We start from the raw sequence: 12,817 nt of genomic DNA, 5'->3' as shown, positions 1-12,817 counted from the left end.
ATAATGAGGGGGTTGTGAACGTAAGCCACCTTTAATTTAAGTGATTACTTGAAAACATGTTAAGTGTTATGAAGTGTCAGCGGAACCCCCACAAGGGCTTTATTCAAAACCATCAACATTGTGAAAATGCGCGGAACCGGCCCGCAGGAGGGGAGCAGGAGGGCGGCGGACGCGATCACGGCGGTAACTCGCTGGAGCGGCGTAGTAGCATCCACCTCGGAGGACTAGCCCGCCCGCTCGCCCGACTGCCCAGCTCCGGGGCAGCAAAAGGCGCACTCGCTTCCGCAAGCTTTCCGCTCGCGGCTCTCTTAACGGATCGAAGCCCAGGCGTGCGCCGGCCTCCAAACTCACCCGCAGGCACCGACCCACGCGGGTACGCAACCACGCTCGCCGACACGCGCGCGAGCGCACGGATGCCCGCGTCGGGGCGCTCTCCGCTCCGCCAGCCGCCGCCGCGCCTCGAGCTACAGCCCGCGCTCATTTGCCGAGCGCCCCCGGCCTCCCCACCCCCATCCCATTCCTTCAGACTCTCGCAGCCCAGGCGGAAGTGCCCAGGCAGACCCCCAACAATGAGGACTTGTGTGATGCAGTTGGGGGTGGCGGGTAGTTTAGAGTGAAACATACACAGTCTGGCGGGTCCGGGAGCAAGCAACGCAGGAGCCAAGTGGCATCAGCCTCTCCAAGCAGCTTTCCCTCGTGCCGACTCGCTCTTCCCCCACCCCCGTCCGGTCACCCTCAACACCAAAGGGGTTAAAAAAAGGCGCTTTAAAAAAGTGCAGAGAAAAGACGCGCCCTCCCACCAGGGGTCACAATGATACTCCGCGAGACGGAACCAGCCGGGGAAGGAGAGTCCCGGCTGCAGCAACCCCCCTCCGTTTTGAAATTTACTTTGTACACTCATCCCACGGCCCCTTTCCGACTCGCGACACAATCTGCCCCCATCTCTGACTCCCTGCGTACAGGTTCTCTCTGCCTCCGGTTAGGGCTTCTCTATGAGCCGAACCACCGGCATTTTAAAGTTTCCCCAGTAGGAAAAACAAACAAAAACAAAACAAAAACCCTGAGCTCTGCTTCCCAGGCACAGCGTTGAGTCTGGAGCAGAAACTACGAGGGGCGGTCCAGGAAAGAGAGCTAGCGGGGCGGCGCGGAGCTTGGGGAATGGAACAGAGCGGGGAGCGCAAAGAACTGAGTCGACGGAGGACTCGGGAAAGGCTGGGGTTCGGGGAGATGCGGGGTCCAGCTCTGAGGGTGTCTGTGAAAAGGCAGGGGTGAGTGGAAGAGACCCGCTTGTTCGACAGTTCGGGGCAGAGCCATAGCTCCACCGATGAGTAGGGAAGAGGGTCCGGCCGGGGGACGCCGCTAGCGAGGCAGGGAGATGGGCTCGGGAGCAACCGGGAGGTTTTGGAGTGGAAGGGAGGGCTCAGGGGTGGATAGAGCCGGAATCGCGGCAGGGAGGAAGGAACAGGGGGTCTCGGAGAGAGACAAGTGTTTGGAGTGAGGACGTCTGGAGAGAGGACGCGCGTGGTCATAAGTAAGGAGACTGGGGGTGGTGAGCGAGAGCCAGGAGGAAGGAGGAGAGGTCGCCCCCTTACCCCCCAGCAAGAGGAGGGAGCGGGCGGAAAACTGCAGTCGCCATCCCCGCAACACCCCAGCCAAACTCCCACGACGGGCGCCCCAGGAGCCCTCCTCCGCGCCCGGGGCCCCAGCGGAGCCGTCCGGCGCCCGCCCCCGGCACCCGCCCGCGCTGAACTCGGGGGCTGCACTTGGCCCCACAACGCCTCACCTCCGCTCGCCGAAAGCATCCTCCTCCGCTGCCGCAGCCGCGCAGGAAGCGGCTCCCCATGCCCGGCGGGCGGCCGCACTCAGGCGCGCTCTCCAGCCCGGGGAAGCCCCGGCGAGCGCCGCGCTGAGTCCATCCTCCCCGAGAGCCACGGGCCCGCGTCAACGCTGGGGGAGGAGACCGCCCCGCGCGCAATCCCGCCTCCTCCCGCGGCCCCCGCCCCGTCCGCCCCCGCGCCCGCCCGGCGCTCCGCGGCGTAGCTCACCTGCCGGCTCCCCGGCGGCCGCCTCTCGGCCGCCCGACCGTGGCGCTCCCCTCGCCCCGGCCTCGCCGCTCCCGCTCCCGCTCCCGCTTCCGCCCCCGCCCGGGCGCTCTCCGCGCCGCCTGAGCGCGCTCCGAGACCTAAGCCGAGTCGCGGCGGCGACGGGGAGGAGGCAGAGGGAGCGAACGAGCGAGCGGGGGCGCCGCGGTTCGCGGTCGCGCCTCTGGGGCCCCTGCGCTCACTCCGCATCCCGGCGCGGACCGAGGCGAGCGGAGCCGAGGGCGTGGGGTCCCCGCCCCAGCCGCGTCGCGGGAGCGGGTGAGGGAGAGACGGGGTCAAAGCTCCCAGCCTCGGCTTTCACAAAGTAGCCAGTGTTTTTCGCCACCATCACCACCAGCAGCAGCGCCCTCCCGACCTCCCTCATTTTCCCCTAGGATCTACTCTTTTATCCGAGCCTCCAAACTTAACGCACTCCCAAGTACAGAGTGCCAGCGGGGAAAGCCAGAGGCGGGTGCGGCGACGGCCAGCGGCCCCCTCGCCCCTTCGCGGGAGGGGACGCTAGCGCTCAGCCGCCAACCCTGGTTCCGCAGCCCCGCGTCTCCACTGAGGCTCCCGAGGAAAAACTGGGCAAGGGGAAGGGAGAAGGCTTGCAGCGGTCTCGTTGCCGTCAGTCCTAGGAAGGGACTCACGCCTCAGAGGGTATGCGGGCCCGTCCGCTCTCCCCACTCGCGTTCTTAGAATGCTCGGGAGAAGACAATCTGCAGATTCGATTCGAACTTGCGACCTGCACGGGAGAAGGCCCCAGCCAGGACATAGTCAGTTGCTCCCTCCTTCTGGTCCTAGTTTACAAAGAGCTGCCAAGTCGCAGACAATACCGTGTGGGTCTGAAATTCTTCTACCCTGAGATTGGGTTCAACTCCAGTAAATTTCTGTTGTGGTATAACCTGTCTCCAGACGCCAGAATGCCAGGTGTGGGAGAGAAAAATCAGATCAAGTGTTGCGCATGGGGGCAGGGCCGGAAAAGGGAAGGAAGAGGCAGGCAAGAGTTCCTCAAAAAGTTGAGTTTTATTCTTTTTAGGGGCCACACTCCGGTCCTCCAGCTGTGTAATAATAAAACTAATGTGGCAGATTTGGGTGTCTTTGTGTTTTGTTTTTTTTCCTCATAGCTTCTGTCACTCACCCATGAAAATTTAATGAAGCATTTAGGGTTATTACCCCCAGAGTCAATGGGCTAAAAATATTTAGCCTAATGCACTCCTTGTGGAGCCAATACGTCCATAGCTGGTACATACAAAGTTATCGAGAGACCCTCCCTTTCTGCACAAAATTCACGACCCATTAAACTTATTCCGTAATAACAGCTTCTGTACAAATGGAAGCCTGAGCAAAGGGAGGCTGTCATGCTCCTCCTGAAAAGGTAGCAATTTACATAGAGACAAAAAAATTGGTGAGGTCATTGGCAGGATGCAATCTTGCAAGAACAGTTGATCAGAGGAAACTCCCAGCAAGGTGGGAGGGAGGTGCCACCCTTGGTACTACCGTTTCTATCCACTTCTGGATGTGACCAGCACATCTAAAGGCGAGGACCAGGGAAAGGCTCAAGTCTCTCCAACTTTTCCAAAGTTGGGAAGAGTTGCCACCAAACGCTTACGATTCATTTAGTGGGAAGTTCAGGCTCACCAGGCAACTCTATTAAGATTAATAAAACACTTCAGGATCCTCATCTATAAAGAAAGACCCCAGGGGTCTGAACTGCATAGAGAGAAAACAGGAGACATGGACAAGTCAGAGAAGACCTAGTTGAAATAGGGGAAGGCAGTATATAAAACTGTTAGGCACTACAGATATCTGGGACAAATGTCAAACCTTAAGTAATGGAACACAGGTCTAACTTTTCATTGACTCTACCAAAAACCACTGAAGTTCCTCAATGCTTTGAGGACACCCATGGGACATCAAAACCACTTACCTGCATTTTAAGACCCTGAATGTAACATTTACTGCCTCCCTCTCTCCTCTACCTCCTTCTGTTTTCCAGTGGGGTTAGGATTACAGACTTTAAAGGGAATGCAGGACACTGAGTTGGCCAAGTAATAGAAATGGAAGAGGTTCGTGTAAAACTCTCTCTATATTCAATGTTGAACAAGGTCAACCACAGAAACTGGGCAAATTCCCATTACATCTAACAGGGGCAACAAGCTGCAGCTGTTTCCAAGTCCAGGCTGGAAGAAAATGTAATATATAGATGGTAAGGTAAGTGCACACGAGCTGCTCACCAAGGACTTGGTGAAGACACTAATAGTCTTCTGGGTTAAACCAAACCAAGTCTTAAAGCACTATTTTAAGTTACTATGCTAAACAGATCAAGAAAGAACACACCTATAAGGGTATTGTTTCCTCTTCTCTTTTAATAACAATGTCTTTTCTACTAAATGTGGCATAAAGAAAAAAATCAAACAATCCTTTACCATCTACTCCGAGAAACAGCAAAGTAATAAAAACAGCAAAGATGTATGCATTGCTTATATGTTCCAGGCACTGTCCTGGGTGCTTTCCATACATTAACTCATTTAATCTTCATGACAACCCAGGGAGAGAAATATCCCTTTTAATGTGTACTGGATAGACTGCCAACTTCGGAATCTGATGGGCCTGAATCATCTTTGACAAGTGACTCACCTTTCTTTTTTTTTTTTTTTAAAGATTTTATTTATTTATTTGAGAGAGAGAGAATGAGAGATAGCACGAGAGGGAAGAGGGTCAGAGGGAGAAGCAGACTCCCTGCTGAGCAGGGAGCCTGATGTGGGACTCAATCCCGGGACTCCAGGATCATGACCTGAGCCGAAGGCAGTCGCTTAACCAACTGAGCCACCCAGGTGCCCCAAGTTACTCACCTTTCTGCACTTCAACATTCTCCATTCTACTATGGTGTTACCTGCTTCGTGAGACACCTGCTTCATGAGATTGCTGCAGTTCTTAAGAGAAATAATGTAGTGGACATGGCTAGCACCAAAGAAATCACCTAGTAAACATTGGTTTTCCTTCTAGAATAGTGCCAAAATAGTTCATTTTAAATCAACAAGCATTTATGGCATTCCTTTTATATATCGGGCTCTGTGCTAGGCAATGGAAATGACGATAAATCAGAAACAGACCCTGCCTTTTAGGAGCTGTGAGTCAACTGAATAAAAAAGCAAGGGCATGGGCAGGTGGATGGGCACAAATGGGTTTTATTGAACTTCACATAATTCATCCAATGCACCTGATTCTCAAACTATGCAGAGAGGCAGCCTGTATGAGTACTGTTTGAAACTGACCCATGAGTAAAGTAAAATCAAATGTCAGAAATCATAAATTCAATTAGCAGTAATTACTCCTCCAATGAAAGGAATGGAAAGTAGCTCATTTTGTGTATTATATATTATTTAAAACTCAGTTTATTCCTATAATTTTTTCCAATAAATAAATAGATTTGTGCCATAAGCTCTGGGGTTTCAAACACAAATTACATAGCCACTGTTCATCAAATAGTTTCTAGTGCTTGAATATGCCAGGAACATGCTAATATTTCTATACACATAAGGCTCTCAAATTAGTAAAATTTTGAATAATGTTCAGTAGGAACATTTTCACCATGTTTACTAGAGACATCATGTGTTCAAAGTATAGTAGCATATAGAATGCACAAAATTTCAAAGGTTAATACCTAAAATACAAGCCTCTCACAGGCCCTTTCACTTAAGTTCATGTTAACACTCAGATTCTATTCCTTTACTCAAAAAGTGTTTGCTGATTGTTTACTCCATACCAGGCACAATGTTCAGCATTGACAAAGAAAGAAAACAAAAAGCAAAACAAAACAAAACAAAAACAAAACTTGTTCTCAAGCAACTCATAGACATATGAAGACCATACGTCATTATGCAGCATTCCAGTACATGCTATGGTAAATTAAGTACAGCATGCTAGGGGAACATCAGATAGGGGCATTTAACACAGGGCAGGATGTTAGGAAGATTTCATGAAGGAAGTGATATCATCTCAAAAGATAACCGAATAACCAAATGAAGCAGGGAAAGGTATTTCATTCAGGCCAAGAAAAGAGAATGTGCAAATTCTTTAAGAGGGGGCGGAGGGGGTGAATATAGTTTATTATATATAGGGAAGTGACATAAACAAATTTTAAAGGGTCTTGTTTGCCATATTCAGGACTTTGGAATTTACTGTGACAGGGGTCAGATTTTTTAAAAAGCAGGAAAAAATATTTTGCAAACCATACATTAGCCACACATTTCAGATACGTTTCTTACATGCCCTGGACTCAAGTAAGATGCTCAATTGTTATTTTTCTTCTGAGGTTAAAAAAGAAAAGAAATTTCTATAAGGCTTCATCAAAATAGAAGTTCCCTTCTTTTATGATGTTGGCCTTTCTTGATCCCCGGGAAAGGTTGTGTGACAGTTATTATTACTAAACTTGACTCTGGTTTACAGTTGCTATAAATAGGCCTCCTTTTATTTTTCCAAGGAGGGGGTGGAGGAGACTAGCAACACTGCAATTGTTGTATTTATGCCACCAATCTGCTCTTTTTAGCTAAATGCACAGTAGAAACAAAGCAGAGAGCTAAAACGATCATCAAAAGGCTCTTAAGTTTTAACACAAACCCCAATTTTTTTTTCACTCACAAAATGGAGCTTAACATGATGTTAGTGCTTGAATATAGGAGGAGACTAGAAGCTATCAGAAAGACCAAGTGCTGGGGCGCCTGGGTGGCTCAGTCAGTTAAGCGGCTGCCTTTGGCCCAGGCCATGATCCCAGGTCCTGGAATCGAGACCCACGTCGGGCTCTCTGCTTAGCGGGAAGCCTGCTTCTCCCTCTCCCACTCCCCCTGCTTGTGCTCTCTCTCACTATATCTCTCTCTGTGTCAAATAAATAAAAATAAAATCTTTAAAAAAAAAAAAAAAGAAAGAAAGACCAAGTGCCTAAGGAGTATGAGAACAGGGAAGAACCAGAATGCCATAGGATATAGTGCTATGTATTTTGTGGCTACTATGTTCAAGTTATGAGAGATACTTCTTTTTTTGCCTCTCTGTACCCATTCCTCCATCATTGGCAAACACCACTCAGATTTTGTTGGGGAACCATTTCCCCCACCCAGTGATTTGGTTTCCATTTAGTTTTGGTAGAATTGACCCGACCCCCAGCTACAGGGATAGACAGGTGCAACACAGCTGTGGCCACAATTCAGGGATGATCCAATCGACCTCTGTACTTTTGCTAGAGCAACTAGGGAAAATGCTTTCTCCTTACCATTGGCCCAGAAACTGGAAAGATGGTAAGCCTGTAACTGAAATAACCCATTCCATAAGAAAAGCCTTCAGAGACCAGGGAAATACAAATCAAAACCACAATGAGATACCACCTCACACCAGTCAGAATGGCTAAAATGAACAACTCAGGAAAAAACAGGTGTTGGCGAGGATGTGGAGAAAGGGGAACCCTCCTACACTGTTGGTGGGAATGCAAGCTGGTGCAGCCACTCTGGAATACAGTATGGAGGTTCCTCAAAAAGTTAAAAATCGAACTACTCTATAACCCAGCAATTGCACTACTAGGTATTTATCCAAAGGATACTACAACCCAGCAATTGCACTACTAGGTATTTATCCAAAGGATACTACAACCCAGCAATTGCACTACTAGGTATTTATCTAAAGGATACAAACGTAGTGATTTGAAGAGGCACATGCCCCCAATGTTTATAGCAGCAATGTCTGTAAGGGCCAAAGTATGCAAAGAGCTCAGATGTCCATCAACAGATGAATAGGTAAAGAAGATGTGGTGTATATATATATCTAATGGAATATTACTCAGCCATCAAAAAGAATGATATCTTGCCTTTTGCAACAACATGGATGGAACTAGAGGATATTATACTAAGCAAAATAAGTCAGTCAGAGAAAGATAAATACCATATGACTTCACTCATATGTGGATTTTAAGAAACAAAACAGATGAACCTGGGGAAGGGAAGGAAAAATGAAAATAGAGAGGAAGGCAAACTGTAAGGGACTCCGAACTCTAGGAAACAAACTGAGGGTTGCTGGAGGGAAGGTGGGTGGGGGATGGGGTCACTGGGTGATGGGCGTTAAGGAGGGCACTTGATGTAATGAGCACTGGGTGTTATATGCAACTGTTGAGTCACTGAATTATAACCCGGTAACTGGTGATACTGTGTATGTGAACTAAATTGAATTTAAATAAAGAATTTTTAAAAAGAAAAAAAGAAGCAAATCCTTCAGAGAATAAAATGAACAGAGAACAAAACAGACTAAGAGGAGAGAAAATAGAGATGTATGAGGAAACTCTTGAAGAATGTCAGTTTAGTCATGCCTGAAGCTGACTACCATCCCACCACCCAGATTTTTCAATATGAGCCAAAATATTCCCTCTATTACTTAAGCCGGTTTGGATTAGCTTTTTTTCCACTTTTGACCAAAAGAATTCTAATATACCATGTATTGTATTATGAACTTAATACTTAAAGAACTCCAAAAAACCATTTGTATATTTTTATGCTTACCCTTGTTCTGAGAAAAACGTGAATTCACATTTTATAGGTTAAAATAAACTCAGGTTAAATATCTTACCCAAAGTAACACAGTCAGACCACTGGAAAATGAAAAATTTAAATGCTATTTATTTTTTTAAATTTTTTATTGTTATGTTAATCACCATACATTACATCAATAGTTTTGATGTAGTGTTCCATGATTCATTGTTTGTGCATAACACCCAGTGCTCCATGCAGAACGTGCCCTCCTTAATATCCATCACCAGGCTAACCCATCCTCCCACCCCCTTTCCTCTAGAACCCTCAGTTTGTTTTTCAGAGTCCATCGTCTCTCATGGTTCATCTCCCCGTCTGATCCCCCCCCTTCGTTCTTCCCCTCCTGCTATCTTCTTCTTTTTTTTTTTCTTAACATATATTGCATTATTTGTTTCAGAGGTACAGATCTGTGATTCAACAGTCTTGCACACTTCACAGCACTCACCATAGCACATACCCTCCCCAATGTCTATCACCCAGCCACCCCATCCCTCCCACCCACCCCACTCCAGCAACCCTCAGTTGGTTTCCTGAGACTAAGAATTCCTCATATCAGTGAGGTCATATGATACATGTCTTTCTCTGATTGACTTATTTTGTTCAGCATAACACCCTCCAGTTCCATCCACATCGTTGCAAATGGCAAGATCTCATTCCTTTTGATGGCTGCATAATATTCCATTGTATATATATACCACCTCTTCTTTATCCATTCATCTGTCGATGGACATCTTGGCTCTTTCCACAGTTTGGCTATTGTGGACATTGCTGCTATAAACTAAATGCTTTTTATAAGAGCATGTCACAAAGTAGGAGTAGATTGAACAAAAGTCATGCTAAGATTTCTGCCCAAAACTTACAAAATTTTGATGAAAACAGTTAAAGAAGACCCAAATAAATGGAGAACGTACCATGTTCATGGTTTGGAAAACTCAACATTGATGTCATTTGTTCCCAAACTTAATTATACATTTACTACAAACCCAATAAAAATCCCACCACATTTTTTTCAAGAAATTGACAAGCTAATTCTAAAATGTATGTGAGAAGGTAAAGGGACTTAGGATAGCCAAAACAATCCCGAGAAAGAAGGGCAAAATTAGAGAGCTTATCCTACCTGATTTCAAGATTTACTATAAAGCTACAATAATCAAGACAGTATAGTCTTAGCTTAGTCTAAGGATAAATAAAATGATCAATGGAACAGAATAGAGAATCCAGAAATAGGCCAACATATATATGTGGTCAATTGATTTTTTTTTTTTTACAAAGGTGCCAATGCAATTTCTTAAGGAAAGAAAATTCTTTAAAGTATAGTATTGGAAAAAATGGACAAACATATGGAAAAAAAATAACCTCAAACCCTTCCTTCCACCATATACAGAACAATATACAGTCACTAAAATAGTAAAGATTCTAGAAAAGAACTATAGAGAGGATCCTCACGATTTAGAGGTATGCACAGATTTCTTAGCCCAAAAAATCATTGAACATAAAAGAAAATATAATAAATTAGACTTTATCAACATTTAACACGTGATGATCATAAGACAGCATTAAGGAAATTAATGGTAAACCACAAGCCCAGAGAAAATATTCAAAATACATATCTGACAAAGGACATAAATCCAGAAAATATAAACAACTCCTATTAATTAATGATAAAAAATAAGCAACCTAATCAAAAGGGACAAAACACTTGAACAGACACTTCACCAAAATATATATATATATATATATATATATATATATGTATGTATATTGAATAGTCAATAGGGCACATTGGGTGTGTGACATCTCTGATCATAAAGAATTTGCAAATAAACTATAATGAGATATTGCTTCACACCCACTAAAACGGCTAAAATTTTGGAAGCCTGACAAAATTCAATTTTGGTGAGGATGTAGAAGTCTCATATGTTTCCAGTGAAAGTGTACAATGGTGTCACCATGTTGGAAAACTAGCTGGCACTTTCTTATCAAGTTAAGCATACATCTATTCTTTGGGCATTTATAGGTGTTCCAGTCCTAAGTATTTACCCCTGAGAAATAAAACAAGTACACACACACATGTAATACACACACGTAGACACAAACATATATACTAGAAAGTTACAAACTTATAATAGGTCAAAGTGTAAACAACACAAATGTCTTTCCACAGGAGGATGGAGAAATAAGTTGTAGAATAGTCATACAGTGGAATACTACTATGCAAGAAACAAAATAAACTACTCACGAGTACAGCAACATGGATCAATTTTTAAAAAATATTGAATGAAAGAAACTAGACACCAAAAAGAACATTATTATGATTCCTTCTATATGAAGATTGAGAACAGGCAAATTTATATCTATCATGAGAAAAATTAGAACACTGGTTGCCTCTGTGGAAGGTGATTGTCTGGAAAGGGGCACAAGGTCCTTTCTGGAATAATGGAATATATTATATCTTTAATGTATGTCAGTTATATAGGCAAATACATTTGCCCAAACTGGCCAAACTACTCTTAAGATCTATGCATTTCAATATACGTTTATTTCAGCTTACTTTTAAAAATTTTAGAAGAGCAAGTGCAGAGAAAGTGGAGCAGCCAATCAGACCCCACAGTCCTTATGGGAACCATTCCATTATCACCCAACACAGACATTTGTGCTAATGTTGCAAGTTCTAAATGAAATGTTATACTCTCAACAAAAAGAGTGCTCTGTGTTATGTAAGGCACTACCAAAGCAATGAATGTGTTTGTTTGGTTTTTTTAAAGTATCCTTTAGGGGCACCTGGGTGGCTCAATCGGTTAAGCATCTGCCTTCGGCTCAAGTCACGATCCCAGAGTCCTGGGATCGAGCCCCGCATCAGGCTCCCTGCTCAGCGGGGAGTCTGCTTCTCCCTCTCCCTCTGCCTGCCGCTCTGCCTACTCATGCTCTCTATCTCTCTGTCAAATAAATAAATAAAATCTTTTAAAAAAAAGTATTCTTTAAAGAACATTAATGCAAGAATGGTTAGGCCAAAACAGAGTACCCCCCACAAAATGAAAGTACTGTCCAGCAATGCTGGGGGTGTCACCAGAAGGTAAAGAATTTCCTGGCACAGGAGATAACCAAATATAGGTTGGATGATGGCTTAGGAGAAATGGGATATAGACAAATTCAAGCTTCAGCTTGTGGAAGTGAAGGGAGGAATGGAATCTTGAGCAATGATACCTTTAAGTTCTCCTTCAAAACCCCAATAGTTTATGATTCCTTGAAGAGTTCTTCTCAAAAAGCTCGAAACCACAGTTACACTTCAAATGGTTCTCTTCTCCCTTGTCCCAGAAAGCTGATAAGAGGCTATATAAAACTCTATACTGGGAGGTCTAGGCTGTGTGGTTGAATTTGTATGAAAACCTCACAAGGAAAAAGTCACCACTCTTTCCTGGAAATGTACTGATGCAAATCACACTTTATAAAATATTTTTTTAAAATAAAAAGAATGTAATTGCTCACTGAATTGTAATATGAATGCAAATTAACTTGCTGTAATTATACTGTGCAATTTTCTACTTTAAAAACTTAGAAAATGGAAGAGACCTGATAAGTAATTTGAACTGTAATTCTTCATTGTGTTCCTTCATTATGCAATGGTTACCATAAGCAATTTGCTCTGTTTTAATGTAAAATGTTTTTCCTTCATACCTTTACATTGGCAGGACTCAAATGAGACCATTCAGTATATACAGATACCTGTGTTCCCCCCCCCAGTACATTGTAGAAATAATCGAGATAAAATTAATACAGCACAAGATTCCTTGCGAAAGATTCTTTTTTTTAAAAGATTTTATTTATTTATTTGAAAGAGAGAGAATGAGAGATAGAGAGCACGAGAGGGAAGAGGGTCAGAGGGAGAAGTACACTCCCTGCTGAGCAGGGAGCCCGATGCGGGACTCGATCCCGGGACTCCAGGATCATGACCTGAACCGAAGGCAGTCGCTTAACCAACCGAGCCACCCAGGCGCCCCTTGCGAAAGATTCTTAATATATTTTCACTTTGGAACCTTCAGCACATTACGTGTCTCTCCATCCTATGTCCTCAATGTGTTTTAAATAGGGAATTCCTAACCAAATAGGAGTCAGATGATCAGCATTCGTGCTTTAATGGCAAGGCTTTGGTATAGAAGTAAAGAAAAT

The 12,817-nt window shown here is 44.7% G+C and overlaps 1 protein-coding gene across 11 annotated transcripts in view; it reads right to left on the bottom strand.

Moving 5' to 3' along the window:
• DAB1 (DAB adaptor protein 1) overlaps positions 1-12,817 on the bottom strand; it is a 1,161,086-nt gene that overhangs the window by 408,901 nt on the left and 739,368 nt on the right. For 4 of the 11 annotated variants that reach the window (XM_073896664.1, XM_073896665.1, XM_073896673.1 and 1 more), the window contains exon 1: positions 1,784-1,926. The exons of 5 other annotated variants lie outside the window; for them this stretch is intronic. In XM_073896664.1, the coding sequence (XP_073752765.1) occupies positions 1,784-1,843 (60 nt within the window). In that variant the 5' untranslated portion in view covers positions 1,844-1,926. Of the gene's footprint in view, positions 1-1,783; positions 1,927-12,817 lie in introns of those variants that run through there. 2 more of the 11 variants (XM_073896669.1, XM_073896670.1) reach the window with 2 other exon arrangements.

Source organism: Callorhinus ursinus, unplaced genomic scaffold (genome assembly GCF_003265705.2).
Source record: "Callorhinus ursinus isolate GAN/ISIS: 27379988/994484 unplaced genomic scaffold, GSC_fseal_2.0 scaffold9, whole genome shotgun sequence".
NCBI lineage: Eukaryota > Metazoa > Chordata > Mammalia > Carnivora > Otariidae > Callorhinus > Callorhinus ursinus.
Note: the sequence above shows the minus strand (reverse complement) of the source record. Positions and strands in the feature narration are given on the sequence as shown.